This window comes from Panthera pardus, unplaced genomic scaffold, assembly GCF_024362965.1.
Source record: "Panthera pardus isolate Hobbes unplaced genomic scaffold, ASM2436296v1 HiC_scaffold_8, whole genome shotgun sequence".
NCBI classification, from domain to species: Eukaryota; Metazoa; Chordata; class Mammalia; order Carnivora; family Felidae; genus Panthera; species Panthera pardus.
In genome coordinates this window covers 95,459,976-95,485,819 of record NW_026527013.1, presented here as the reverse complement: position 1 = coordinate 95,485,819, position 25,844 = coordinate 95,459,976, and the positions used below count along the sequence as shown (strand labels likewise).

Genomic DNA, 25,844 nt, shown 5'->3' with positions numbered 1-25,844 from the left:
ATTACATTTACATAGTGTGCAAGTAAATGTTTCTTTTAAATGCAACAGAAGCTTAAGCAAAAAGCTGTTTAAGATAAAAAATCTTAAATCATTAGCCTGATGAATTCATGAAAATATTCACTCAATACGTATTTAGCAACTACTTACTACTGGTAGGTGTTTGAAGGAAATAAAGGTAATTATCGGATCTTGCCTCTTTACTGACTCTTTATTAGTAGCCCAACTGCTGATTTTTATGGTCAACCTGTATTTCTTTACACATCTATATAGTCTGTATCAGATTTTCTAAGAAAAAACTAATAATGGATATTGGAGAGAAGACCACAAACAAAATACTTTTGGCCTGACCAGCTGAACTAATAATAAGCACCTCTGAGCATTTTGCTCAGAACACTGTACTACATTTTTTTCTTCTTCCTTCTTAGGAAATCATTACTGTCTCACTAAGACAACTAATTTATGTTAATTTTATAGTACTAATTAGCTTATAAAAATGATCTGGTAACTGCTATCATTTTTTATGTAATAATGATAATGATCATTAGCTTTAATATTAAAGCTCAAGTCATACTGGGGCTCTTGGGTGACTCAGTTGGTTAAGCGCTGGACTCTTGATTTCAGCTCAGGTCATGATCTCATGGTTTATGGAATTGAGGCCTTGTTGTGTTGTCAGCTCTGAGCTGACAGTGCAGAACCTGCTTGGGATTCTATTTCCCCTTCTCTCTCTGCTCCTCTGCTGCTTGTGCTCTCTCTCTCTCAAAAATAAATCAATAAACTTAAAAATATATATTAAAAAAATCAAGTAATACTTAGAAGATATTGATGTATTTAATATTGGAATCTTCTGAACTATTTGGGTTTCTTTCACAATGTAAATTAGAAAAGTTACATTATCCTCTCAATTTTAAGTAATTATTTTTTTATATACATGGAGCTTCCAATGAAAAGAAAAAAATTGGATATCATTATAATTTTAAAACAAAAATGTTTATAAATTTGGCATGGATTAATAAAATATTTATTAACCTAATCCAGAGAATTTATTTTCAATATGGCAGTTTCTTTCTATGCAACTATGTCAGGAGGGTAGTCTTCCAAAAGTCATTATTTATATTAGTTATTTTTTGGTCAAGATCTTTGTTGGCATTTTCATTTCCATTATTTTTAAGTTTATTTATTTACTTTTGAGAGAGAAAGTGAGAGCATGAGCAGGGGAGGGGCAGAGATAAGGGAGGGGAGAGAGAGAATCCCAAACAGGCTCTATGCTGATTGTGTGAGCCTGACGTGGGGCTCAGTCCCATGAACCATGAGATCATGACCTGAACCGAAATCAAGAGTCGGACACTGAACTGACTGAGCCACCCAGATGCTGCAGCATTTTCAATACAGGAAATAATTACTTGTTTGATTGATGATTTCATTAGCAGACTTAAAGTCTGCCTACAATCTTAGGTACTTTTATTACATAGCCACTTACACATAGACACCAAGATTTAGATTTGGACCTAGCGGAATTGCCTGGGTCCTGACTTGGGCTTTGAAACTAAGCTGTGTGCTCAAAAGCCAGCTTTGTAAGAGATCTCTATATAAAGTAGCACTTTATCATTTAATATTATTATTTATATACAGGCAAAACTCTCAAAATAATCACTAGGAGAGATGATTAGCAGGGAAAGATTCAGGCATTTTTGATCTTCTGGCCAAATATCACTGAATCCTTAACCTATTTTTAACATTCATCATGAGTATAAAATTTAGTAGTATAAAGCAATACTTATGTCATTCAACAAAGAATATAGAATTTAATCTGCTAGAATCCATCTGAAACCCAGCAACATTTTTATGCTTGTTTCTTCTTTGGATTAACAGATTAAGATTCTAACAGTAAAGCATGCGAAATCCTCTTTAACTTCTTACCTTGGCACACTGCATGTGATTGCATCCCTCATTCTTCTGTATCGGAGACTTACAGTTAGCACAAGGCTTGGAGTTCGTTAACAACCAGAGACAATTGGCAGCGTCCTCATAAGCTTCACTAACTCCTACAACTTTAGGATATTAAGCACAAACACAATATACATGATTTAGTGTATAACTTCAGAGGGAACCTCCCCCTACCCCCTGTGAAAGTGTTCTTTGTAGGCTGTCTCTAAGTTTTAACCACGTATTTTTTTTTCTTTTTTTTAAATGTTTATTTATTTTTGAAAGAAAGAGAGACAGAGCACAAGTAGGGGAGGGGCAGAGAGAGGGAGACACAGAATCTGAAGCAGGCTCCAGGCTCCAAGCTGTCAACACAGAGCCCAATGCGGGGATTGAACTCAAGAACCAGGAGATCATGACCTGAGCTGAAGTTGGACGTTTAGCTGACTAAGCCACCCAGGCGCCCCAAACCATGTATTTACTTTCTTATTAGGATCTATGGCAAAGTTTTAAAACTGCTTTATTCTGAATAGCAGGATTATAGGATAAGGAGGTTATTCCAAAAGCTTGATATATGAAATATGATTTAAAGATTTCTTTCTAAAGTTGTGTTCAAATAAATTGGGGAAGAAAAAACCCATTTTAAAAAAGCAATATATTACTGTCTGTTTAACTATTGTAAAAAGAATGGCCCCTAGACCATAATTTCTTGTGGGTCAGTTGTAAACATAATGACCAGATACTTTTCACCATAGTAAAAAACATGAAAGTTATATTGAAATATCAATACTTTTATCCATGAAAACTTCAGATAAACTAAAAATGAATCCCATGTGACATGTCTAAAACTAAACTTATCATTTCCCCTAAACCTGCCTCTTTCTCTATTCCCTGTCCTAGTAAATGATATGATCATCAACTCAGAGTCAATCCAGGAAGACCATGATTTTGGACACCCTCCTTTCCCTCACCTGCCACATTCCATTGTTTCTACCTCTTTCTCTTTATGTCTCCTCTCAATTCCCACTGCTTACTGCTTTAACTAAAGTACTCCACACCTCTTGCCTAGACAATTAAAACACACAAAAAAACAATCTATTTCCCTGGCTCCTTCTTCTGCCCCCGACTTCTACTATACTGCCTACACAGTGATCTTTTAAAAATACAAATTGCTTTTTGGGGTACCTGGGTGGCTCAATTGGTTAAGCGTCCAACTCTTGATTTTGGCTCAAGTCATGATCTCACAGTTCCTGAGATAAAGCCCTTACATTGGGCTCTGTGTTGATAGTGTGGAGCCTGCTTGGGATTCTCTCTCTCTCTCTATCTCTCTCTCTCTCTGCCCCTCTCCCACTTGTGTGGGTGCTCTCAAAATAAATAAATGTCAAAAAAAAAAAAAACAAAAAAAAAAAAACCCAAGTCTCCTTTAAATCTTTAAGATGCTCCCCACTGACTGCAAGATAAAATAAAACTGCTTTAGCAAAAAATGCAAAGTCCTTCATGATTTGGCTGCTGTCTACCTGGCAAGCTTCTCCTACCCTCTAACCCCACACTAATCTTCTATTCTTCATCTGAAACTCAATTTATTCTACTTTGATTTGAGATCTGCAGTCTTGCGGAACGTCATGGTTTTTAAAGATGCTAAATCTTACATTTTATGTTTTATAACCAACACCCCTCCCAGCACCCCAAGAGGAGAGTTAGGAGCTAGAGAGAGTTGCAGATGCACAATTAAAAAATCAATTTTTTCCTCCCTGTCAGTATGAAGTTTGTTTTGTTTTCTAGCTCTAAGTGCACAGGGAAGCTCTACCTTTTCTTTCCTGAAAAAGATGTCCAAAGCTCACTTTGACATCAGTGCACATGGCCCATCCAATCAAGGCCCTGAGTACATGCAGCCACTCTCAGAAGGGTGGGGTAGTTAGTGTACTGTTAAAAGCAGGTGAGAAATCAGACTCTTTGAGTTTTGAAGTTTAAAAGGAAAAATTACCCAACCCTAGAGAGGGAAGGGAGACAAAGGTTTGGGCTGGCTGACCTCTGGGATGTGACTCAGTATATGAACTGGAAGAGCTGAGCACTATGATTAGCCCTTCGATGGAGCTTAGCAGTGGAGGAGGGCTGTCTTGCTGCAAGGAACCCCAAGTGCCTACCTACTTACGTTTGTTCAACAACAGAACAGCAGCTACTGCTGGACTATGAAGCACTGTTTTTCAATTTCACCACATAGCAAAGTGAGACAATAACAGCAATGAACAGACCAGACTCCACTCCAGTACTAAACCCACTTGGTAGAAGATGGTTTGATTAGGGTGTTGCTACAGAGAACTCTCAGTTAATTTAGTGGAGAACAGGAGTTTCAGAAAGAACTTACTATACTTATGGTTAATCAGCTCAAGCTGTGGAGGTAATGCCATTTACAAAGGGTACTGCTTTAAAACCTAATCACTAAGTACAATGTCTAATTTTTTTTTTTTTTTTTTTTTTAAGGAGTGGCCTTTCTCCTCCTTTCAGCATCAACATTATTTTTAGCTCAGAGGCTCTAACATATTCTTATGGCCTTTATTGTCCATTGTTATAATAAATAAAGCACAAAGCCATTAAAACAAAGCAGCTTGTGTGGCCTGCAACATAACAGTTTTTTCCTACCACCCTCGGAGAGAATGCTAGTTCCTGTGTTCTAGAGGATTGTATGAAGTAAATTGTGTTCAAGAAATAACTATTATTAAAACAGAAACTTGTAGTGGGAAAAAGGCCTTTACTTCTAGTTCTCTGAACATGCTCATTTCATACATGTGCCTTTTGTATATAATCTTCTTCATACCTGCAATATCTATCTCCCTTCAGTCTACCTGGTGAGTTTTCTTCACCCTGAGTTCCAGACTCTTCTCTTCAATTACATGACTACTGTATCTTGGTCTTCCTTCCTCAATAATCTAGTGTGCTTAGGTCTCTTTGTAAGAAATATTAACTTCATTTAATCAAGTATTAGAGCATAACAATCTAAGATCTACTAGTAGAATCAACATGTATGTGAGTGAAAAAAATGTTGATTTTAAAGACTGACTTCTTAAAAAGACTATTTGAATTCTATTCAATAACCATTTATTTTGTAGTATGGAAAAACTGGCCTGAAAATTTTTATAAATTAGCTATCTTTTCACAGAATATATAATCATTCCCCTTCTTGCTCTCATTAGACATAATAGAGGCAGTTTCAGTGCTGAAAAATAGTATTTGAATCCTTATATTGAATTCTTTGAACTAATCTTAGTATATGTTCTAATACTTTTTTATCATTAGATTTTGTCACTCCTTTTGAGTCTCATAATTCAAAGACTTTGGAAAATTGGGCATAAAGGAGAAAATGATCTCAGGAATTGACAAGTTCAGTTGAAAATGCTTATGCCAAAGATATGTGACCATGATCCAAATTAATATGTAAACAATACAGCATTAAATCATACTTTTCTTTCTTGGAATATTATTTTTATATATTTAATGATGATGTTCTACTTAAACATTTCAGTTGGTCCACTATTGTTTGCATGAAGCCTTATCCTAAATTTCATAAACTTCAGTGGCCATTAATAGTGGTCAACAGGTCATCACATTTCAGTATGGAAGACAATGAGAAAATTCCTAGGTTTTTCTCAGCAACTGGGAACTTTTCTGCAGTCTTGGCTTTGGTCCTTCTCTGGTAGACAACTTTTTAGGTATCCTCAGTCTTTTGTCTTCTATTCAATTTTCTAAAGTTCCTCCATGTTTCTGAATTAAAACCCTATTTGGAACTCTTTAAAGGAATCTTCGGTTTTTAATTTGAGGTCTCCCTGTCTCTGGCCACCAAAGTAACTATGTATAGACTATATATACCATTTTCTAGTGCTTCTATTTCTCTTCTCTTTTCATTATCAGAATCATTATCGTATGTAAAGATATTCTGTCACAGTTCCACCAATAATCTGCACTTACTAGCTAGGTTGTTCTCTCTCTCTCTCCCTAGTAAAAACTTATTTGTGGGTATGGAATGATTGACCAATTTTACAATGTTAAAAGATAACTAAAAATAATCACCCATTTCAAAATGCTTGTTTTATATCTTAAATCAGACATGGCCATTTTCTACTCAAGAATTAAATAATATATTGTACTAATTACTTCCTGTTGTGCATTAAGTCTTCTAGGCAACTGGTAAGTACACTAGATTTACAACTTAATAAAATTACATCTTCTTAACTCTCCTCTCCTACCTGCATTGCCTCTGTCTTGTTCCAGCCCTCATATCCTCTTACCTGGACATTCTGAAGTTTTCTCAGAAATAATGTTCTTACCTACTGTCTCAATGGTCTTTATTCACCATCCACACTTCCACCTGAGTGTTCTTTCTCAGTAACCATCTTTGATTATCACTCTCCGACTCAAAACTCCTTTTCAGTGTCTCAGGATGAAGTCAGACCTCCCAGCATTGCACATAACCTCTACCTCGCCGCACCCGTGACACCTGATTTGGACTTCTGCCTGTGCAGTCTCATCTCTGGTGCAGCACCTTTCTTTGCACTGGTTTGTACTCAGTATCTGCAGCCCTTGAATACACCATGCTATCTCACAGCTCTGCTTCACCCAAAGCCCCAGTACCCTTCCTGTGTGCGTGAAGTACATCTACCAGTTCTCAAGAAGCAGCTCAAGCACCAATTCTTTTATAATGCTTTTCCTCACACTCTCGTAGAGAACTGGTCTTCTCTTGCTCTCTTCCCTCCCTCACAATGTGCCACAGGTATGCTGTTCTTTCACAGCATTAATAATATTTCTTTTTCTTAGTTTTGTATATAGCTGTCTTCATCTCTAAAATGTAAATTTCAAGTAGAGGTCACCTTATTTCCATATTCTAATACAAAATACCACTTAATAAATGTTAAATAAATAATAAAGATACCACTTAAAAGCAACAAGTTATTTCTAAGTTTTCTCAGCATCTCTTCTAAGCTGCAGATAAGCACTTGTAAAATCCCACTGGACATCTCCACATATATGTCCTACAAGTACCTCAAGTTAACAATGTCCATAACAAAACTCATTATTGTTCCCTGAAAGTTACTGTTTTTTAAGAAATATTTATTTATTTATTCGTGTGGGGGTGGGAGGAGGGACAGAGACAGAGGGACAGAGAATCCCAAGCAGACTCCACGCTGTCGGTACACAGCTTGATGTGGGGCTTGAATTCATGACCTGTGAGATCAGGACCTGAACTGAGATGAAGAGTCGAACGCTTAACTGACTGAGCCACCCAGGAGCCCCAAAAGTTACCCATAACTGAATTTCCTAGGCTGACCAATGATCTACCCTCTTACTCAAATTAAAAATTCCCCTCCCTACTTTGATCTCTCCTTCAATCTAACCTTCCTAGTCATCACTTATCTTTATAAAAATATCTCAGATGCCACTTCCCTACTTAAAAAATGCATTCTATGGCTTATTCTGTTAATAAAATAACTTCAGACAATTTGGCAAAACTTCACAATCTGGCAACACCTATCTTTCCAGCCTCATCTCTTACAAATTCTCCCATGGACATTAATGTTAGGCTTCATATAAATGTATAAAGAAATGTAAGTAGGTGGGCAATAGCAAACCATGTCTAATAAATATGTTTCTTGGTTCCCGAAGCAAAAAGAGAAAGCAAAACCCAATTGTCTTGTCATGTTTAAAGGTGTTGCAGGATATTAGCATTAATCTATGGAACTCACACATGTACACAGACCCATACATATCAGGAGAATAGGGAAAATGGATGGGTGTCAAGGGAGCAATGGCAAGCTATTATCTGGGATTCAAGAAAGACACACAACGTACCGGGGGAATAAAAACAATCTATACAGGTGTTTTTGATTTGGGAAGTTCCTAGCATGTACCAGGTACTCAAAAAAATATTTGCTGAGGAGGGTCTGGGTGGCTCAGTCAGTTATGAGTCCGACTTCAGGTCATGATTTGTGAGTTTGATACCCGCTTCAGGCTCTGTGCTGAAAGCTCAGAGCCAGAAGCCTGCTTCAGATTCTTTGTCTCCCTCTGTCTCTGCCCCTCCCCTGCTCACACTCTCTCTCTCTCAAAAATAAATAAGCATAAGCAAAATTAAAAAAAAAAAGAATTGGAAATATTAAAAAGAATTGTTGATTGAATGATGGAACGTACAGGGTAGAAATATTTAATTGGATCTCACCATGAAATGTCCTAAGATGATCCATTTCTTTTTCTCCTGGATAAGGGACATAAGCCTTCTCATCATGTGAAAGGTATCTCCCTCATTATCAATTAATAAACTGATACTCTGGTTTACACAGGGGTCTCTTCTTCATGGATTTGAATGACCCTGAGTCAATGCATAAAATGAATCTTGTGAATCTAAAACGCTAAGGACAAGCTCTTGGGCAATGGTATATTGCCTGATAGAATACAAAACTGTAGGGTTTCATTGCTGTCAGCCAGACTCTGCCAGCGTCACTTCAGCTGCTGACAGGAATAACTGCCAGATCTCTGCCTCTGCAGATATGCTAAAACCCAATTCCTCTCTCACTGTCTTCAGGAGGATTCTTTAAAAAAAAAAAAAAAAAAAAAAAATTATTTTTTTAACATTTATTCATTTTAGAGAGAGCACGAGTAGGGGAGGTGCAGAGAGAGAGAGACACACACAGAATCTGAAGCATGCTCCAGGGTCTGAGCTGTCAGCACAGAGCCTGACATGGGGCTGAACTCACGAGCCGTGAGATCATGACCTGAGCTGAAGTCGGATGCTTAACCGACTGAGCCACCCAGGTGCCCACCTTCAGGAAGATTCTATGACACCCGCCTGCCCAGCCTGATTTACTCTCATCTTTATCCAACTATAGTAGTTATCATGTGATATTGTAATGATCTGACTGCTTCCCTTCTAGCCTATTACTTTTTGAAGGCTGGCATCATCATCATGTGCTTTGCTCATAATAAGTATAGGTTCACTGAGTGAATTTTTTTTTTAATTTTTTTTAATGTTTATTTATTTTTGAGAGAGAGAGGGACAGAGTGTGAGCAGAAGGGCAGAGAGAGAGGGAGACACAGAATCCGAAGCAGGCTCCAGGCTCTGAGCTGTCAGTACAGGGCCCAACAGGGGCTCAAACTCACAAACTGAGAGATCATCATGACCTGAGCTGAAGTTGGACGCTTACCCTACTGGGCCACCCAGGCGCCCCTGAGTGAATTCTTTTTTTAAAATTTTTATTTATTTTTAATTTTGAGAGAGAGAGCACATGTGCAGTTGTGCATGAGCGGGGCAGGGGGACGGGCACAGAGGGAAAGAGAGAGAGAATCTTAAGCAGGCTCGATGTCCAGATGAAGCTCAGTGAAGGCCTTGATCTCATGACCATGAGAACATGACCTGAGTCGAAATCAAGGGTCGGATGATCAACTGACTGAGCCACCCAAGTGCCCCAGTCAATTCTTAATCCTGATTTGTAATACCTCCAACTAATTCCATTATATAAAAAGTTAAAAAAATTAACTTTTATATTAATTTGAAAATAAACAGTTGTCATAAAACACTTCAGGGGATGAGAAATTATTGCAAAGCAGATATATTTACTTGTTAAATGCAGGAATTGCTATTAGGAAGGCTAATTCAAACCCATTCTGTTTCTAGGCACATACCCTGTTCCTGATGTCACTCATTCCAATCTAAGGGTTAATTTCCTCATCTGCAAAATGGAATTACTAACACCAATTTCATAGCATTTCTGTAGGATTAATATTTATAAAAATCTCAGTTAAAATAGTTATAGACATGGCATTTAATATAAGTAAATCTACAGAGCCATATAATACCAAGAAATTAACTTATCTTATCATCCAATGGAAGATTCCAGGGAAGTAAGAAACTTCCTCTCACTACAGTTTATACATTTCTTCCCTTAAAGTACAGAAAAGCTAGTTGGTCTATCCCAGGATAAAGGGGAATGGCTGTAGGAGAAGGACTTAAATGTGACCCCTGTTTACCCTGTTTATCTTAACTTAAAACAGTCCGTTAGAAATATGGAACCTCTGATTCACCATTGCAAAAACCTTGTGATGTCCAAAAGGGTGTTGGTTAGAGGTGTAATGTTAAACAGGAGAGCTATAGCATTGAAAACTTACTTAATGAAGACTCTAAGTAATATGACCATATTATCTTTTGAATGCTATTAGAACATATAGTATAGCTTTCTAAGATTCCTCTTACGTTCTTCTGGTTTCATTTCAGTTATTTTTTGTAGCCAATTCTTCCATGTTTGGCAGTCACAAGGCTCATGTGCTTCACCAAGGCACTCCCTGAAGAGGAAAACATAGAAAAGGCAATTAAATATTCTTTATCAACATCAAGGCAAAAGAACAGGTGAAAAGTGTTCTTCCAATTAAAAAAACATTTTTTTAAAGTTTATTTATTTTTGAGAGAGACGGACAGCGAATGGGGGAGGGGCAGAGAGAGAGAGAGAGAATCCCAAGCAGGCTCTTGTCTGCAGTGGCATCACAGAGCCCAATGCCAGGCTCAATCTCATGAACCATGAAATCATGATCTGAGCTGAAACCAAGAGTTGGATACTTAACTGACTGAGCCACTCAGGTGCCCCAGTGCTCTTCCAATTTTAAAGCTGAGAAAACTGAAGCACAGTGACTAGTGAGAAATGAAGTATTTCAATAGAGGAAGTGAAAATATGATTCTAGAGCTTGATACTGCCAGGTCAATTTTTTTTTAAAGCAGCACATTCATTTACACATTTTTAAAAGTTCCAAATAGATTACCTAACATTTATAATTTAGTTTTGCATGCTATAAGTTATGAGCTATAAAATATTTTTATCAGTTAGGTTCTGTCCTCACTAATACTACTCAAAGTTTGTTCCCTGGGATAGCAGCATTGCCACTGCTCAGGAGCTTGTTAAACATGCAGAAGAGCAGGCCCATAAGACCTACTGATTTAAATCTACATTTTATCAAATTACCACGTGACCTGTCTGCATTTTGAAGTTTGAAAAGTACTGTTTTACATTACATTTTTGTTACTTTGACCTTGGAATCCCCAAGTAACAGCTAGGGCAATTTAATTTACCTTTGAGTTTGCTGAATCCCAATTTTCTGTTTAACTGGAATTTGGCAAATTTTGATTTAAATAATTAAGAACATCAATTTATCATTTGTAACTTGATTTTACATTCTTTCTATAGCTATATAAAAAATCCAACAGGCTTAAGGGGGAGCCTGGGTGGCTCAATCGGTTGAGTGTCTGACTGTTATGATCTCAACAGTCATGGGATCGAGCCCTGTGCTGATGGCTCAGAGCCTGCTTGGCAGACTCTCTCTTCCTCTCTCTGCCTCTCCCTCACCTCCTCTCACAATAAATAAATAAACATAAAAAAAAAAAAGGCTTAAGGCCTTTAAAAATTACTTATTTTAATTCAATACAATGGTATATTTTGTAGTACAAAGGAAATTTTACAGTAAATAACAAAATATCATTTTGAAAGGAGAAAAACCCAATCTGTAGGTGCCATCATCATCATCATCATCATGTGTTATTTTAAACAAAGATCTTATTTGCAAAGTTTAAGTCTTAAGAAGACACACCTGTTGATGCAGGTAGAGTCTTACCAACTATGAAGAACATTTTACTATATTAAGAATGTTTTGGGGCACTTGGGTGACTCGGTTAAGCGTCTGACTTCAGCTCAGGTCATGATCTCACAGTTTGTGGGTTCGAACCATGCACAGGGTTCTGTGCTGACAGCTCTGCTAAATTTCAGTATCTCCCTCTCTCTCTGCTCCTCCCCTGCTCACTCCATCTCAAAATAAATAAACAACCACATAAATAAATAAATAAATAAACAAACAAACAAACAAAAAAACAAATAAATAAATTGAATGAATGAATGAATGAATGAATGAATGAATGTTTCAATTCTCCTTCAAGCCCATTACAGTAACTACTATTAAAAAAATAAATGCTAACTAGTGTTGGGAAGGATGTGGAGAAACTGGAACCCTTATAGAGTGCTGGTAAGAATCTAAAATGATGCAGTTGCTATGGAAAACAGTTTGATGGTTCCTCAAAATTTAAAACACAGAATTATTACATGATCTATCAATTATACTCCTAGATATATACCTAAAAGAATTGAAAGTTTCACAATGACTAAAATTTTCTCACCAATGTTTACAACAGCATTACTCGCAAAAGCCAGAATATGGTTTACAACCCATATGTCCATTAACAGATGAACAGATAAACAAAATGTGGTGTATATACACACAATGGAATTATTAGTTGGCCATAAAAAGGAATGAAATTCTGATACACACTCAACATGGATGAAACTTGAGACATTATGCTAAGTGAAATAAGTCACACACAAAAAGATAAATATTGTATGATACCACTTACATTAAATATTCAGAAAAAGGAATTCACAGACAGTAGAATGGTGGTTAACAGTGGCTATGGGGCAAGGGAAGATGGGGAGTTATTGTTTAATGGTTAGAGTTTCTGTTTGGTATGAGGTTAAAAGTTCTATAAATGGATAGGAAATGGTTGCACAACATTAGGAATGTACTTAAAACCACAAAAAAAATGCTTTGAAGGGAAAAAAAAAAGCATCAATTATCTTGAAAGAGTAATTTAGTTTGCTTAAGTTCCTGATATTACTGGGGTGCCTGGGTCACTCAGTTGGTGGAGCATCTGATTCTGGATTTCAGCTGAGGTTATGATCTCAAGGTCCTGGGATTGAGTCTTGAGTCGGACTCCGAGCTGAACATGGAGACTGCTAAAGATTTATTTTCTTTCTTTCTTTTTCTTTCTTTCTTTCTTTCTTTCTTTCTTTCTTTCTTTCTTTCTTTCTTTCTTTCTTTCTTTCTTTTCTTTCTTTCTTTCTTTCTTTCTTTCTCTTTCTTTCTTTCTTTCTTTCTTTCTCTTTCTGTCTCTCTCTCTCTCTCTCTCCCTCCCTCCCCTTTCTCTTTCTCTCTCTCCCCCCACCCTGCCCCCCCTCCCTCCTCTTTCTCTTTCTCTCTCTCCCCCCACCCTGCCCCCCTGGTCCTCTGCCCCACTTGTGTGCTCTCTTTAAATTAAAAAAAAAAAAAAAAAAAAAGTGTTAAAAAAAAATTCCTGACATTACTGAATCTGGCATTTGGGAAATATTTTCCGTAAGTGTGGTTTTATAAAGTTTCTTAGGAATTTAGTGGTGACTTAACAGTCATTCAAAAAATATTGGGTTGATTAAAAATGGAAGTAAAAAAAATGCAAGTAGACGTATTATATATTACATTCACTTTAGTACATATTAAAATCAACTCTGCTTTCCAGAAATATAAGGGATATCTGTGATAACTGTTAATTTTAATTTGGCACATATACTAGCATACACTAGAGTAAAAAATATGCCACAGATCTAGGAACAGTGTTTCCATATGGTGCTTAGGAATACATGCAGGAATAGAGTGTCTAGATTTGTCATGACTTATTAAAAAACAATTTAGGTGTAAAATAGACTTCTATATCTGCAGTATCTAAATGAAGCCAATGAAATAAATTATTTCTGTTAACTTTAAAGTTTTTTCCCCATGAAGATTAAACAACACATTGAATATTTTTCCCCTACTAGAATCAATACCAGTATGACTGGCTCTGGTGTCAGAACATTTTCTGACAGAACCAGGAAAATAATCATGAGGGGTGCGAGGGGAAAACCCAATGTTTACAAATGGAATCTGAAAAAATAAATGCTATTTCTTCAAAAGGCCATAATTGCTTATCGGTGTGCTTGGTTCTCTAAGGTGCTGCATTAGACAGCAATACAAATGTTCTTTTCCAGAACCTCACTGGAGGATATAGACCTGCTGCTTCCTCAGGTGCTAGCTCAATCAGCAGGATCACTCTGAATGTTATAACTAGGCGGCACAGTTTCCAGAGTAATGCTAAGAGTGGGTATATAAATAGGAGAGGCTTATAAATAATAAATAAGTTAGAGCAAGGACTGTAAATTAAAAAGGGAGTTATTTTAAAACTAAGGCATTTGCGAAAATAAGCCCAAACTACTTTAAAGTATGGTAATAACAATGTTACCAGACATTACATGGTTGAAAATCTGAACTATGCCATGTGTAGGGAAAGGGTTATTCTGAGAGAAGTAATAAAGAGACTGGAATGTTCTGCAAACACTGGAAAGTTAAATATCTGAAGAAAGTTTCAACCAAGACACCAATAACTGGTGACAAGTTTTCTGACAGACCTAGCACCTGCTGTTGAGACTGTACCTCAAAATGTCACTAAAAACAAGTGAATTGGAAGAGGAATTTTGTTATATAGTTAAATGAGATGTAGACACACCAATAGAGTGAGTTCACTAAGGGGAAAAACTGCTTCGTTATAAAGGAAAAAGAGGTTATCTAATATAAAATCCTTAACCCTGTCCAAATATGATAGTTAACTAATATCAAGAGATCAAGGAATGGTTCTTTCCTTGAAAATTTGTCAATATGCACAACCGTTGGCAGGAATATACAGTGACTCCAAAGGATTCTGGAAAAGTAAAGACCTTCTACTAAAGTTTCATCATCTGATGGAAGAAATTTCTATCAAGAAGTTGACAATTTCAGTTCACTGCCATTTTAGAACTATATTAATGATGAATCCTGATTAAGTAGAAATCCTCATTTTATGATTTTCTTCCTTTAGTTAACTTTCTCCCTTAATTAACAAATCAACAAAAAATAATAATTTAAAAAAACTAGAATTTGGGGGGCACCTGGGTGGCTCAGTTGGTTAAGCATCTAACTCTTGGTTTCGGCTCAGGTCATGATCTCACAGTTGAGGAATTTGAACCCCAAGCTGGGCTCTGTGCTGAAAGCACGGAGCCTGCTTGGGATTCTCTCTCTCCCTCTTTCTTTGCCCCTCCCCCATCCTCTTGGAAAAAAAAAAAAAAGCTAGTAGTTTTGAGTATACCAGGCAATGTTGTAATACCTTACATATACTGACTCATTTAATCCACATAACAACTCTTTCAAATTGGTACTATTATCCCCATTTTTAAAAATTTCTTTCTTTCCTTCTTCTTCTTCTTTTTTTATAATTTTTTAATATATATTTTTGAGAGAGAGACCAAACATGCACATAAGTGGAGGTGGGGCAGAGAGTGAGAGAGAGTGAGAGAGAGAGAGAGTGAGAGAGAGAGAGAGAGAGAGAGAGAGAGAGAGAGAGGGAGAGAGAGAATCTGAAGCAGGCTCTGCACTATTGGTGCAAAGCACGACATGGGGCTTGAACTCACAAACTCAGTGATCGTGACCCGAGTCGAAGTCAGATGCTCAACTAACTGAGCCACCCAGGTGCCCCTATTATCCCTATTTAATATTTATTTATTTTTGAGAGAGAGAGAGACAGGCGTGAGTGGGGGAGGGCAGAGAGCGAGACACAGAATCTGAAGCAGGTTCCAGGCTCTGAGCTGTCCGCATAGAGACTGATGTGTGGCTCGAACTCAAGAACCATGAGATCATGACCTGAGCTGAAGTCGGACACTTAACCAACTGAGCCAGCCAGGTGCCCCCGTATCATCCTATTTAAAATGCACAGAGAGGCTCAATACTCTGCCAAAGGTCACCCAAGGAGCAAGCAGATGAGCTGAGATTTGAAGCCAAATTGTTTGACTTTGGAACTAGTACATTTTATGTTGACTGCATCAGTTACAAAGGCTTCAATTGTATCACTGTATTATAAGAGAAGATGCTTGTTTATCATCAAGTCACACAGCTAGTTAATGGCAGTTAAGTCTCAAATGCAGGTCCTATGTTTCCCATGTCAATCATGTGCTCCACTGAAATCTGATAAATTGAACTTTCAACAGTATTTATTTAGATGGGTATGATACTTTGTATAGAGTAGACACGATATTTAAACAGGGTCTTATGATCGATTTCTATCAAATAAATATCATGTTTCATTTCTGGGCCTAGGACAAGCTGGTGAATATATTCTGCTAGTTAGCAGGACTCTGATACTAAAATAGCTAAATACTGCCAATCTGGAAAATTTTTTTCCAGAGCCAGAGCTTATTAAGCTAAGTAAGGGTTTGAGACTCTAATTTTGCAAGAGAAGATGAGACTCAACTATTAGGGTCCACAAACAAGAACAACATCATGTATTTTTCCCAGAGGACTCTTAAAGAGTCTGTTGAGTCTTAAAGAGTCTGTGGAGGAGATGAAGCATGAAACTACTGCTTTAACTCAATCAAGATTCATGATCCTAACAGGAGAGTAGGTTTTATCAAAATCCTTATTGTGGGTATTGGAGGAAAACAGAATGAGCTGACAATATTCATGCAGACATTTACTTGTGAAGTTTCCTGAAATACCTGACAAGTCTGCACATTGTACTTTGATTCACTGGAAACTTCAGTGGACTAGAAACCTGACGCTGTTGTTTCTCATCAGTTGCATCACTATAATCCAAATCTTCTTCTTGGGTTCAATTTGTTTCCTGGTGATGGTGACACTACTTTAAAGGGTTCTTTGCATAGTTTCAGAAAATAAATGCTCCACAGCTGGGTGATATATTAAAAACCACATAACATTACTGTTTAGAATATTCATGCCATTCAATTTTATTCAATAACTCAAAAATATGTTTGACAGTCTATGGATTTAGAAGAGATGAATTCTATTTAAGTTCTCCATTTCCAATGGCAACAATGGTGATTAAAGGGACTGGGGACAGTGATATAGGAAAGATAAGACCATTATACATAAGGTTAAATTTGAGTTCTTCTCCTCACAGATTAGAATTTGGGTGGTATTAAGAAGTATTTTTGACAATAAATCTTTAAAAAGTTGCCTCGGAAAAGAAAGACTTTGCATTAGTTCAGAGGGCATAGAAGTTACATAGTAGCATATTCTACTTCATAAAGAGGGAAACAGAGGGGAAATGCTCATTGGCTCAAGTTATGAACCCGGTCTATGGACAATATTGTCAAGATCAGACAAAATACAATTATACAGGCTAAGGGAAGAAAGCATTCTAGGTTCAGTTATTAAGGGGACAGAACTGGTGGGTGAAAAAGTTACAAAAGAAAGGACTACTTTTTGGTGGGAAAGGAAATGTATACTCCTACCTTCCCTCTTATCAATAAATATGTTGTTATACCCAGGCCCACATCCTTCTTGGGGATGGCTCTCAACTCATTCTGTCACATGCAGCTCTTAAAAAGAAGGAACTATTAGGGACACATGGGTGGCTCAGTCGGTTAAGCGTCTGACTCTTGATTTTGGCTCAGGTCATGACCTTATGGTTTGTGAGATAAAGCCCTGTGTCGGGCTGTGTGCTGACAGCGCAGAGCCTACTTGGAATTCTCTCTCTCCCTCTCCTCTGCTCACGCACTCTCTCTCAAAATAAATAAACTTAAAAGAAGACGACGACGAAGAAGAAGAAGAAGAAGAAGAAGAAGAAGAAGAAGAAGAAGAAGAAGAAGAAGAAGAGGAAGAAGAAGAAGAAGGAGGAGGAGGAGGAGGAGGAACAATTATTGTCTTTTCTCATGGTTTTTGTAATCATCTTTAGAGAATATTTCTGAGGTTTCTGGGGAAAGAAAGAAACTGAGAATCATATACCTTTATTTTATAAAGATTTCTCTTACAAAGCTTTCATTTGCATAGAGCTGATTTTGCCTCTTTTTGAAATACTAGATAAGGGCAGTAGAATTCTACTTAGAATTGTTTTAATTTTTAGAATTTCTGATTACAGACAAAGCTCTTTTATTACATGAATAAGATTAGGAAGCTAAGAACGTAAAAACAGAGACTGCAAATTAATGCCTAGAGATGTGAAACAGGCAATGTAAAAATCCCAGAATAGGATTTAGAACTAGAATTGCTATGTCCAGAAAATGATGGTTCTTTTTGCTAAGCCCTCTACTACCCTTATGAATAAGAGCAAGAGAAATGATTACCAAATGTGACTTTGAATCCATGTGGCCATTCACAGATCCTCTGAACTGGGATAAAATTCAAAAGAGGGCCTGTGATCTTGGCATACAGTACCACCCAGCCTGACTGGGGTGTGACAAAAAGCAAGCTAATATAATTCTCCAAACACTGGTCTAGAAATGTACAATTTGTAGCATCATATATGTTTATAGAAACATTGATACAGCTTTTAGAATCTGTCATTGGTAGGTTTTTCCATTAGTGTCATCATGTTCAGTCAAACCAAATCTACTACTTGTAGCATACAAAGAAAGGTGGGGAAGAACATAAAAAAAATTAGCTAATCTGCAATAAAAACTAGTAAAAGCTAGACCACAGAAATCATAGAGCTTAAGAAGACAATGCCAATCATAGGTTCTTCCCTCCCCTTCAAAACTTTTTATTCTCTGATCTTAGCAAATACTATCTTCTTAGTTTCTAAATGTTTTATTAATTTACCTTTCCTATTTTTGTAGCTTCTCCACCAATCCTCTGAATTAGCCTTGTTCAACCAGGATGCTTACATGAACCAGAGAACTCAGAAACTGATTTATGTGGTAACTTGCCTCAACGTTCCCAAGGATAATACATAATTAGTACCATTTTAGATGCACAGGGTGCACACGATGGGGTGCCTGATGGCACATGTGCTTAAATTTCTGAAGGAACTCCACACTAAGTCAGAACAGGGAGCCCCTTTATTTTTCTTACTTTAATTTTCTTATATTGTAGTAAAGTGGGTTCATATTCATCTAAGGACTATTTATTCATGAACAATTAAACTCTTGTGTATTCATTAACTCACTTGTCCCTTCTGAGCTGGATCCTGAACTCCTCTGGTGAGGTAGTAAGGTGGGGTTAAGAACCAATCCGCAAATAGTAAAACATGTAAAATTAAAAATTAGGAATTTGTCTTTTAAATGTTTTGAGAAATTACTATAGTTCTTAAAATATAATAAATTACTATTATATGTGGATATAATCTATTACTCAGTAATTTGTTGCTGTTTTACTTTCTGAGTCTGATTTAGCCATGAAAGTAGTCAATATGGTTTTCCTTTCATTAATCCCTTCATTCAAGCACCTAGTACAGAAGTCTAGCAAACTTTTTCTGTAAAGAACCAAATGATACATATTGTGGGTTTTGTAGGCCATATGGTCTCTGTTACAACCAGGCAATGCTGTCATGGCCTGAAAGCAGCTATACACAATAGGTAAACAAACTGGCATGAATGGGTATGGCTGTGTTCAAATAAAAAATTGGTGGGGACAGTAGTTTTCTGACACCTGACCCAGAGTTCAGTGGTACATATAGACTGACAGTTCAAGAGATATTTTTAGCTAATGATAATGATGATGAGGGTAAGAAATAGACCTTTCAGGGTAGGAATATTTCCACAACTACGCCTTTTTACTACTTAGCAGTGCTAGAATTTGACTTTGGTTTCTGATAAGTAGATAAGAGTTTTATACCCACCTAAAGTATATCCTTGCATATGTAATAAATTTGGGAATGAGAAAAAAGGAGAACAAATACTATTTCTTATTGTGATCATTTAATTAACTAAAACAAAACAGTTAATTATGACTGAATTGACTCTGAACAAAGCAGAATGCTGATGTCAGATATATAGCCAGCCTATCCATTACTGATTTATCACCAGTTCATACTTATTAAGTACTTTCTTTATTAAACAAAACACAAGACACACAAAGTGATTCCTAAGTAGGACTGTGCATTAAGAACCACCTAGAAGCTTCTTTCTTGGGGCCCTACTCCAAAATCTATTATCAAAATCTTACTTGTTGGTGTCTAGATGAAAATTTGGGAAAACTGTCTTAGTTAATTCTGGTTATCCCTGGAGTCTTCAATTTTAAGAAAAAAAGTTAAGCTCTAAACATGTTCTAATCTATGGTCAGCAATTTGGTATTACTGTTTAAGTGCATGAGCTCTGGAGTCAGAGCTGGGCTCTAAACCCATTTTTGCCATTTCCTAGCTGTATAACCTGGGCAATTTCTATATGCCTGAGTTTCTTTATCTGTAAATTGGGTATAATAACAGCATTCAACTCATAGCATTGTTGGGAGAATTCAATAGGTGAAAATATCTGGCATAACACCTGGCACACATCAGTCACACAATAAATATAAACTATTACTACTTATCACACATTTTTTCAATTACTAACAATGATATCAAAATATACTACATTTTAAAGGCCTAATTCAAGGTGCATAGTCTTTTAAAAAACTGTTAAGTGAATAGGCTATTCCAACTTGTCTTGTACTGACCAGCAGAAGAGGTGTCCTTTTCCACAGTCCACAGCAGGAGCTCTGAGCAAGGGAAAGCTGAGTGTATCAGACCCAGATGTATTTGACCCTTGTTTTGTAAGTCTGACTGCTCTTTCACAGCCTGGAGTAGGACACCATTTAATGGCAGGATTATTTTCAACAAAGGCCTGTTGGAACAGCAATAACAAAACATGACAGGAAATATTTTAATACTAAATTCTCAGAGTATATCCCATGTCAATTTAATTTAGAGGGGAAAAAAAAGGCGTGAAATAAAAAACAAAGAGTAATCAGTCTAAAGAGATACTTAAAATAGTACCAGAAAGTATGAAACTTAAAAGTAAGAAGGAAAAAAGAGGTAATTACTTTAGTAACAACATGACTTTTTAAATTTATATTTTCTTTAATCTAAAAACCAGGTAGGGGTGCCTGGGAGGCTCAGTTGGTTAAGCCTCCAATTTTGGCTCAGGTCATGATCTCATGGTTCGTGAGTTCGAGCCCAACATCGGGCTCTGCACTGGTGGTGTGGAGCATGCTTGGGATTCTCTCTCCCTCTTTCTCTCTCTGCCCCACCTCCACAGTTGCTCTCTCTCAAAATAAACTAAAAAATATATAAAAAACACAAAAGCCAGGTAGATGATGATGAAGTAAAACATAACTATTTACAAAGAAAATGTGTAATTTAAACATGTTTTCTCATACAATGTGCTGCTTTTCTAATGGCAAATAATTATAGAATAGAATCTTGTTTGTGATTATTAGTTACATTAGAACTGCCAATTTCTAAATGGTGCCCTAATAATACAGAAGTCAATATTATGATGCTTTCTATGTTATGAAACAGCAGGATGTCTTTTTAAAAGTCCGTATGTTATAGGGGTTAGACTACAAAAAAATCTGCATAAAGCAGTCAAAGTATAATTTTTAAATCACACAAGAAAGTAACTTACCTATGCTTCTGCACAACTCTTAAACAAAAATAAAGAATGCAGAAAAAAGAAACATAATTCATTATATGAAACTATTCTTTCAAAAAACCCATTCTAAATTGATAATCTTTATTTCTGAATATTTACATGTAGTAATGTAAAATATGTCTTTTAGAAAACTTCAAATAGGTACTACCTGCTTTGAATACTGTTCTCATCAATCAGTTATACAAGTGCCAACAGGCAAATCAGCATACAGTTCTGACCAACATTTTTTATTTTCTGTAAATTACTACTTCGGCTTTTAATTTTTACTTGTTTTTTAAAATTAAAAAAAAATATTTTAGGGAGCGAGAGAGCGAGTGGGGGAGAGGGGCAAAAGTGGGGAGAGAGAGAGAATCTTAAGTAGGCTGCATGTTCAGCATGGAGCCTGGTGGGGGGGCTTGATCCCACAAACCTGGGATCGTGACAAGCCAAAATCAAGAGTTGGACACTCAACCTACTGAGCCACCCAAGTGCCCCAACTTTTACTTCTATCATGACTACAAAATAATGCTTTAGCTTAAAACTGTAATTAATGCCACCACTCCTTCATGCAGTTTTTCTGGGAGACAAAAGTCAGAGTCCATTATTCCACGTGTTTTCAAAAAAAAAAAAAAAGTTAAATAAAATCTGTTACACAGTTTTAATAAAATTAAAATGATGGAAATCAGATAATTGGCAGCATACCTTAATATCAAACTGTAGGTATCGTTTGTCCATCTCCTTAGAAACTACACTTTCTATGATATCCACAGGCACAAGTTGGAAGCAATCATATGCAGGGCAGAAAATGTTGTGAGCTTCACCTTCTTGAATTTTCAGATTCAAAAATCTATTAAAATTATCAATTGATAGGAAAAAAAAAGGAAAAATATAACTTATTTTCACATTCTAAGAATTTTTTCTTCATGCTCAATTTTCTTTTAGAGTGTAATTAAAATAACACCAATGAACAAAGTGTGGAATACCAATTATAATACAATTGATTTAATAAAATATATATAATTCACATAATTCACAAACATTATTAAATATTATTTGCCCAACCATTCATTCATTTATTCATACATACACACATATGAATATATATACTCATATTTATGTTATATATATATTTTATACATGTTCCTCTTTTGCTTTATTCTAAAAATCTGAAACAATATACATAACATTAAAATTTAAGAAATGAGTGATTTGGAAAGGTCACATTCAATTCTCAATATTCCGACTTTTAAAGAAAAGGGAGCGATTGTACAGAATTAAAATCCTGGATAATCCAAGAGATTTGGGAGTGGCATTAAAAAATGGCATACCTTTTTGAAGAAAAGACTTTCTGCTTATATTTCATTCAGACGAGTATTAAGTTGCATGTCCTACTCCAGGCACACTAGCTGACCTAGTCAAACTAGTTCCCTAGTTGCCCAGGGAAAAGGCATCCTGGAGAGTGACAGGAATGTAGCCCTAGGTGAATTAAGTGCTTAAGAGCAGGATTTTGAGTTAGACAATTCCAGGTCTGCCACTAACAAGTCATATGATCTTTAGCAATTTGTTTACCTGTCTGCCCCTCAGTTTCACTATCTGTAAAATGGAGGTAGTAATAAGCATTTCTTGGGGTTGTTACACAGATTATATGATATAATGTATGAACATCTCCATGGTGCCTGGCATAGATAAGAATTCATAAATTTTAGCAAGGGTTTTATTTTTATTATTAATATTTCCTATGGACAAACAAGAAGAAATGAGCTTTTAAAGTGTGATTTAACACTTAAACCTAGAGAAAATAAATGGAAAGCCAGGCAATTAAGTCACCATTCTCTAGTGATCACTATCAACTGTTTGACTCTTCTGCCTGCAGTATTTTTCCTTCAGGTTCTCTCAGGCTCTTAATTCTACTGCACTTAAAAAAAAAAAAAAAAAAAATCAAACTTACTGTCATCAGATCTACCCCCTCTGCTCCATTTCCTTCTTCCACAATTTCATCCTGGCACTTTTAGGAAAACAGAGCCCTCTCTTTTGTTTTTTTTAAATTTACTTATTTTAAGAGAGCAAGAGAACATGTGCTGGAAGGGACAGAGAGGAAGAAGAGAGAATCCCAAGCAGGCTCTGCACTGTCAGCACAGCCCAATGGGGCTCAAACCCACGAACCATGAGATCATGACCTGAGCTGAAATCAAGAATTGATGCTTAACCTACTGAACACCCAGGTGCCCCCAGAACCCTCTCCTAATACCCTTTCTAACATACTCCAGACCTAGCCGTATCTTTAGCTGTCTCTGCCTTCTCACTTCAGTGAAAGAGGGCTTCCTTCTTCACCCCCAAGCTAATCCTTAAATATTCTGGCCAGCTCTGGAATTTGCACAATCCAGAAACCTATCCCCTCTTTGTCTCTGTTTCTGTCTTTCTGTCTCTCTGTCTCCCTAATGGCTCTTTTCCTTGGCACAATACATATGATCAAGTTTTTTCCCACCCTGAAACATTTCTCAACCAAATGATCCTTTTTAGCTCTACTTTCCTTTCATATCAAATTTTCTTGACAAAATAGTTTGATGATTTGTCATTACTTCCTCAAGTCCATCCCATTCAACCTGCAACACTCTGGCTTTTGTCACCTCTTCACTGAATGGCCACCTCTCAACAAGGCCATAAGACTACCCATTAGCCCAAGGATTCAAGACTTCTCAATTTTTATCTGCATTGACTTCTCTGGAGCATCAGACACCGCTAAACAGTTCCTTCTTTCAGATTCTCTCTTTTCTCTGGCTTCTAGGACTTATTTTTTTCTGCTGGCATTATCTTCGTACTTCTGGTTGCTCCTTATCCATCTTTTTCACTGTGACTTTTACTCCTCTGATCACTGATTTTTACGTTCTCTAGGGTTTTCACACCAAAACTCTTTTCTTCCCATTCCATTCAGTCTTCCTGGGTGATCTGAATATTAACTTGGGGTGCCTGGGTGGCTCAGTTGGTTAAGTGTCTGACTTTAACTCAGGTCTCATGGTTTGGGGGTTCGAGCCCCGTGTCGGGCTCTGTGCTGACAGCTCAAGTTCCTGGAGCCTGCTTTAGATTCTGTGTCTCCCTCTCTCTCTGCCCCTCCCCCACTTGCACTCTCGCAAAAATAAACATTAAAAAAACTTTTTAAAATACTCCTAACTTAAACTACCACCTATATGCTAATGACTCCGAAATTTAAAGCCCAGATATCTCTCCTTAGCTATAGATTTTACTACACACAATATTTGTTTAAATGCCTCATATGCATTTAAAATTCAACATGTTTAAAATCTTCCCTTCTATTTCTCAGTATAATTTAAAAACCACACACACTCCACAAAACTGACGTATGTCAACAGAAGGCCACTCTGTACCTTAGTTACTAATTAAAAATTACCTGTATATACTCTGTGTCAAGAAAAACAATTTCACAGAAATAAAGATGGATGAAGTGTTTAGGGGAAATGCTATAGAGCAGCAGTTCCCAAAGTGTGATCTGTGGACCTGAGACTTTTCAGGGGGTTTATGAGGTCCAAACTACTTTCATAATGGTATTAAAACTTTGTTTTTCAGTTAAAACTGCTGATGCTGTAGCAAGAATCATGGCAGTGGTGCTAAAACCGTACTGGTAGACTTTATATTCTTCACTGCTTCACACTTGTAGTTAAAAAGCCAGTTTCATTTAAGAATAGCCTTGATGTAATAATTATGAACTACTGGTTATTAATAAATTTTATTATTTATTTTATTATAGTAAGTCTTAGCCCACAAGTACACATCTTTTGGGTATGCTGTGCAAAGAAATGGGAAGTAAGCATAAGGAACTTCTGCTGCATACCAAACCATGCTAGTTGTCTCGGGGACAAGTACTTAGGAAAATGTTCAATTTAGAAGTGGACCTACCTACTTTTATCATGGAATGCTATTTTTATTTGAACACTATTTATTTAGAAAATTAATTAAATGAGCCTGTCATGTCAAGGAAAAAAGTTGACAGTATTTGTTGCCAATGATAAAGTTCAAGACTTCACATAAAAATTAGAATTTTGAAAAATTCTTAATGCTACTGTGAACTTGACAGCCTCCCAATATTTATAGACTTTTCTTTTTTTCTTTTAAAAACTTATTTATTTAAATTCAAGTTAGTTAACATATAATGTAGTATTGGTTTCAGGAGTAGAACCCAGTGATTCATCACTTACATATGATACCCAGTACTCATCCCAACAAGTGCCCTCCCTAATGCCCATCACTCATTTAGCCCATCCCCCTGCCCACCTCTCCTCCAGCAACCCTCAGTTTGTTCTCCGTATTTAAGAGCCTCTTATGGTTTGCCTCCTTCTCTGTTTTTATTTTTCCTTCCCTTCTCCTATATTCATCTGTTGTGTTTTTTAAATTCCACATATGAGACTTTTCTGATGAGTTTGGTGATGACAGTAATTAATGTGCTTTTTTTTTTTTTTTTTTTTTTTTTTTTTTTACTATATTTATGTGTAGTGAAATATGTTAACACTGGGAGATCTACATAACCCAGTGAATCAATATTTTCCAAAATGATGCAGTGCAAGACAGACCAAGATTTTAATGTAGAGTTACCAAAAAAAAAAAAAAATCTATTGATAAGGTTTCAGATTTTATACTGCAGCTAACCATTAAGAAACTACCAGTATGATGTATATT

The 25,844-nt window shown here is 36.5% G+C and overlaps 1 protein-coding gene across 3 annotated transcripts in view; it reads right to left on the bottom strand.

Moving 5' to 3' along the window:
• Positions 1–25,844, bottom strand: part of ANKIB1 (ankyrin repeat and IBR domain containing 1) — a 143,795-nt gene that overhangs the window by 21,696 nt on the left and 96,255 nt on the right. For all 3 annotated transcript variants that reach the window (XM_019443299.2, XM_019443297.2, XM_019443298.2), the window contains exons 8-11: positions 21,858–22,002; positions 20,200–20,366; positions 10,154–10,242; positions 1,918–2,048 (exon numbers count right to left, since the gene is read on the bottom strand). In XM_019443299.2, coding sequence (XP_019298844.2) covers positions 1,918–2,048; positions 10,154–10,242; positions 20,200–20,366; positions 21,858–22,002 — 532 coding nt within the window. The remainder of the gene's footprint in view (positions 1–1,917; positions 2,049–10,153; positions 10,243–20,199; positions 20,367–21,857; positions 22,003–25,844) is intronic.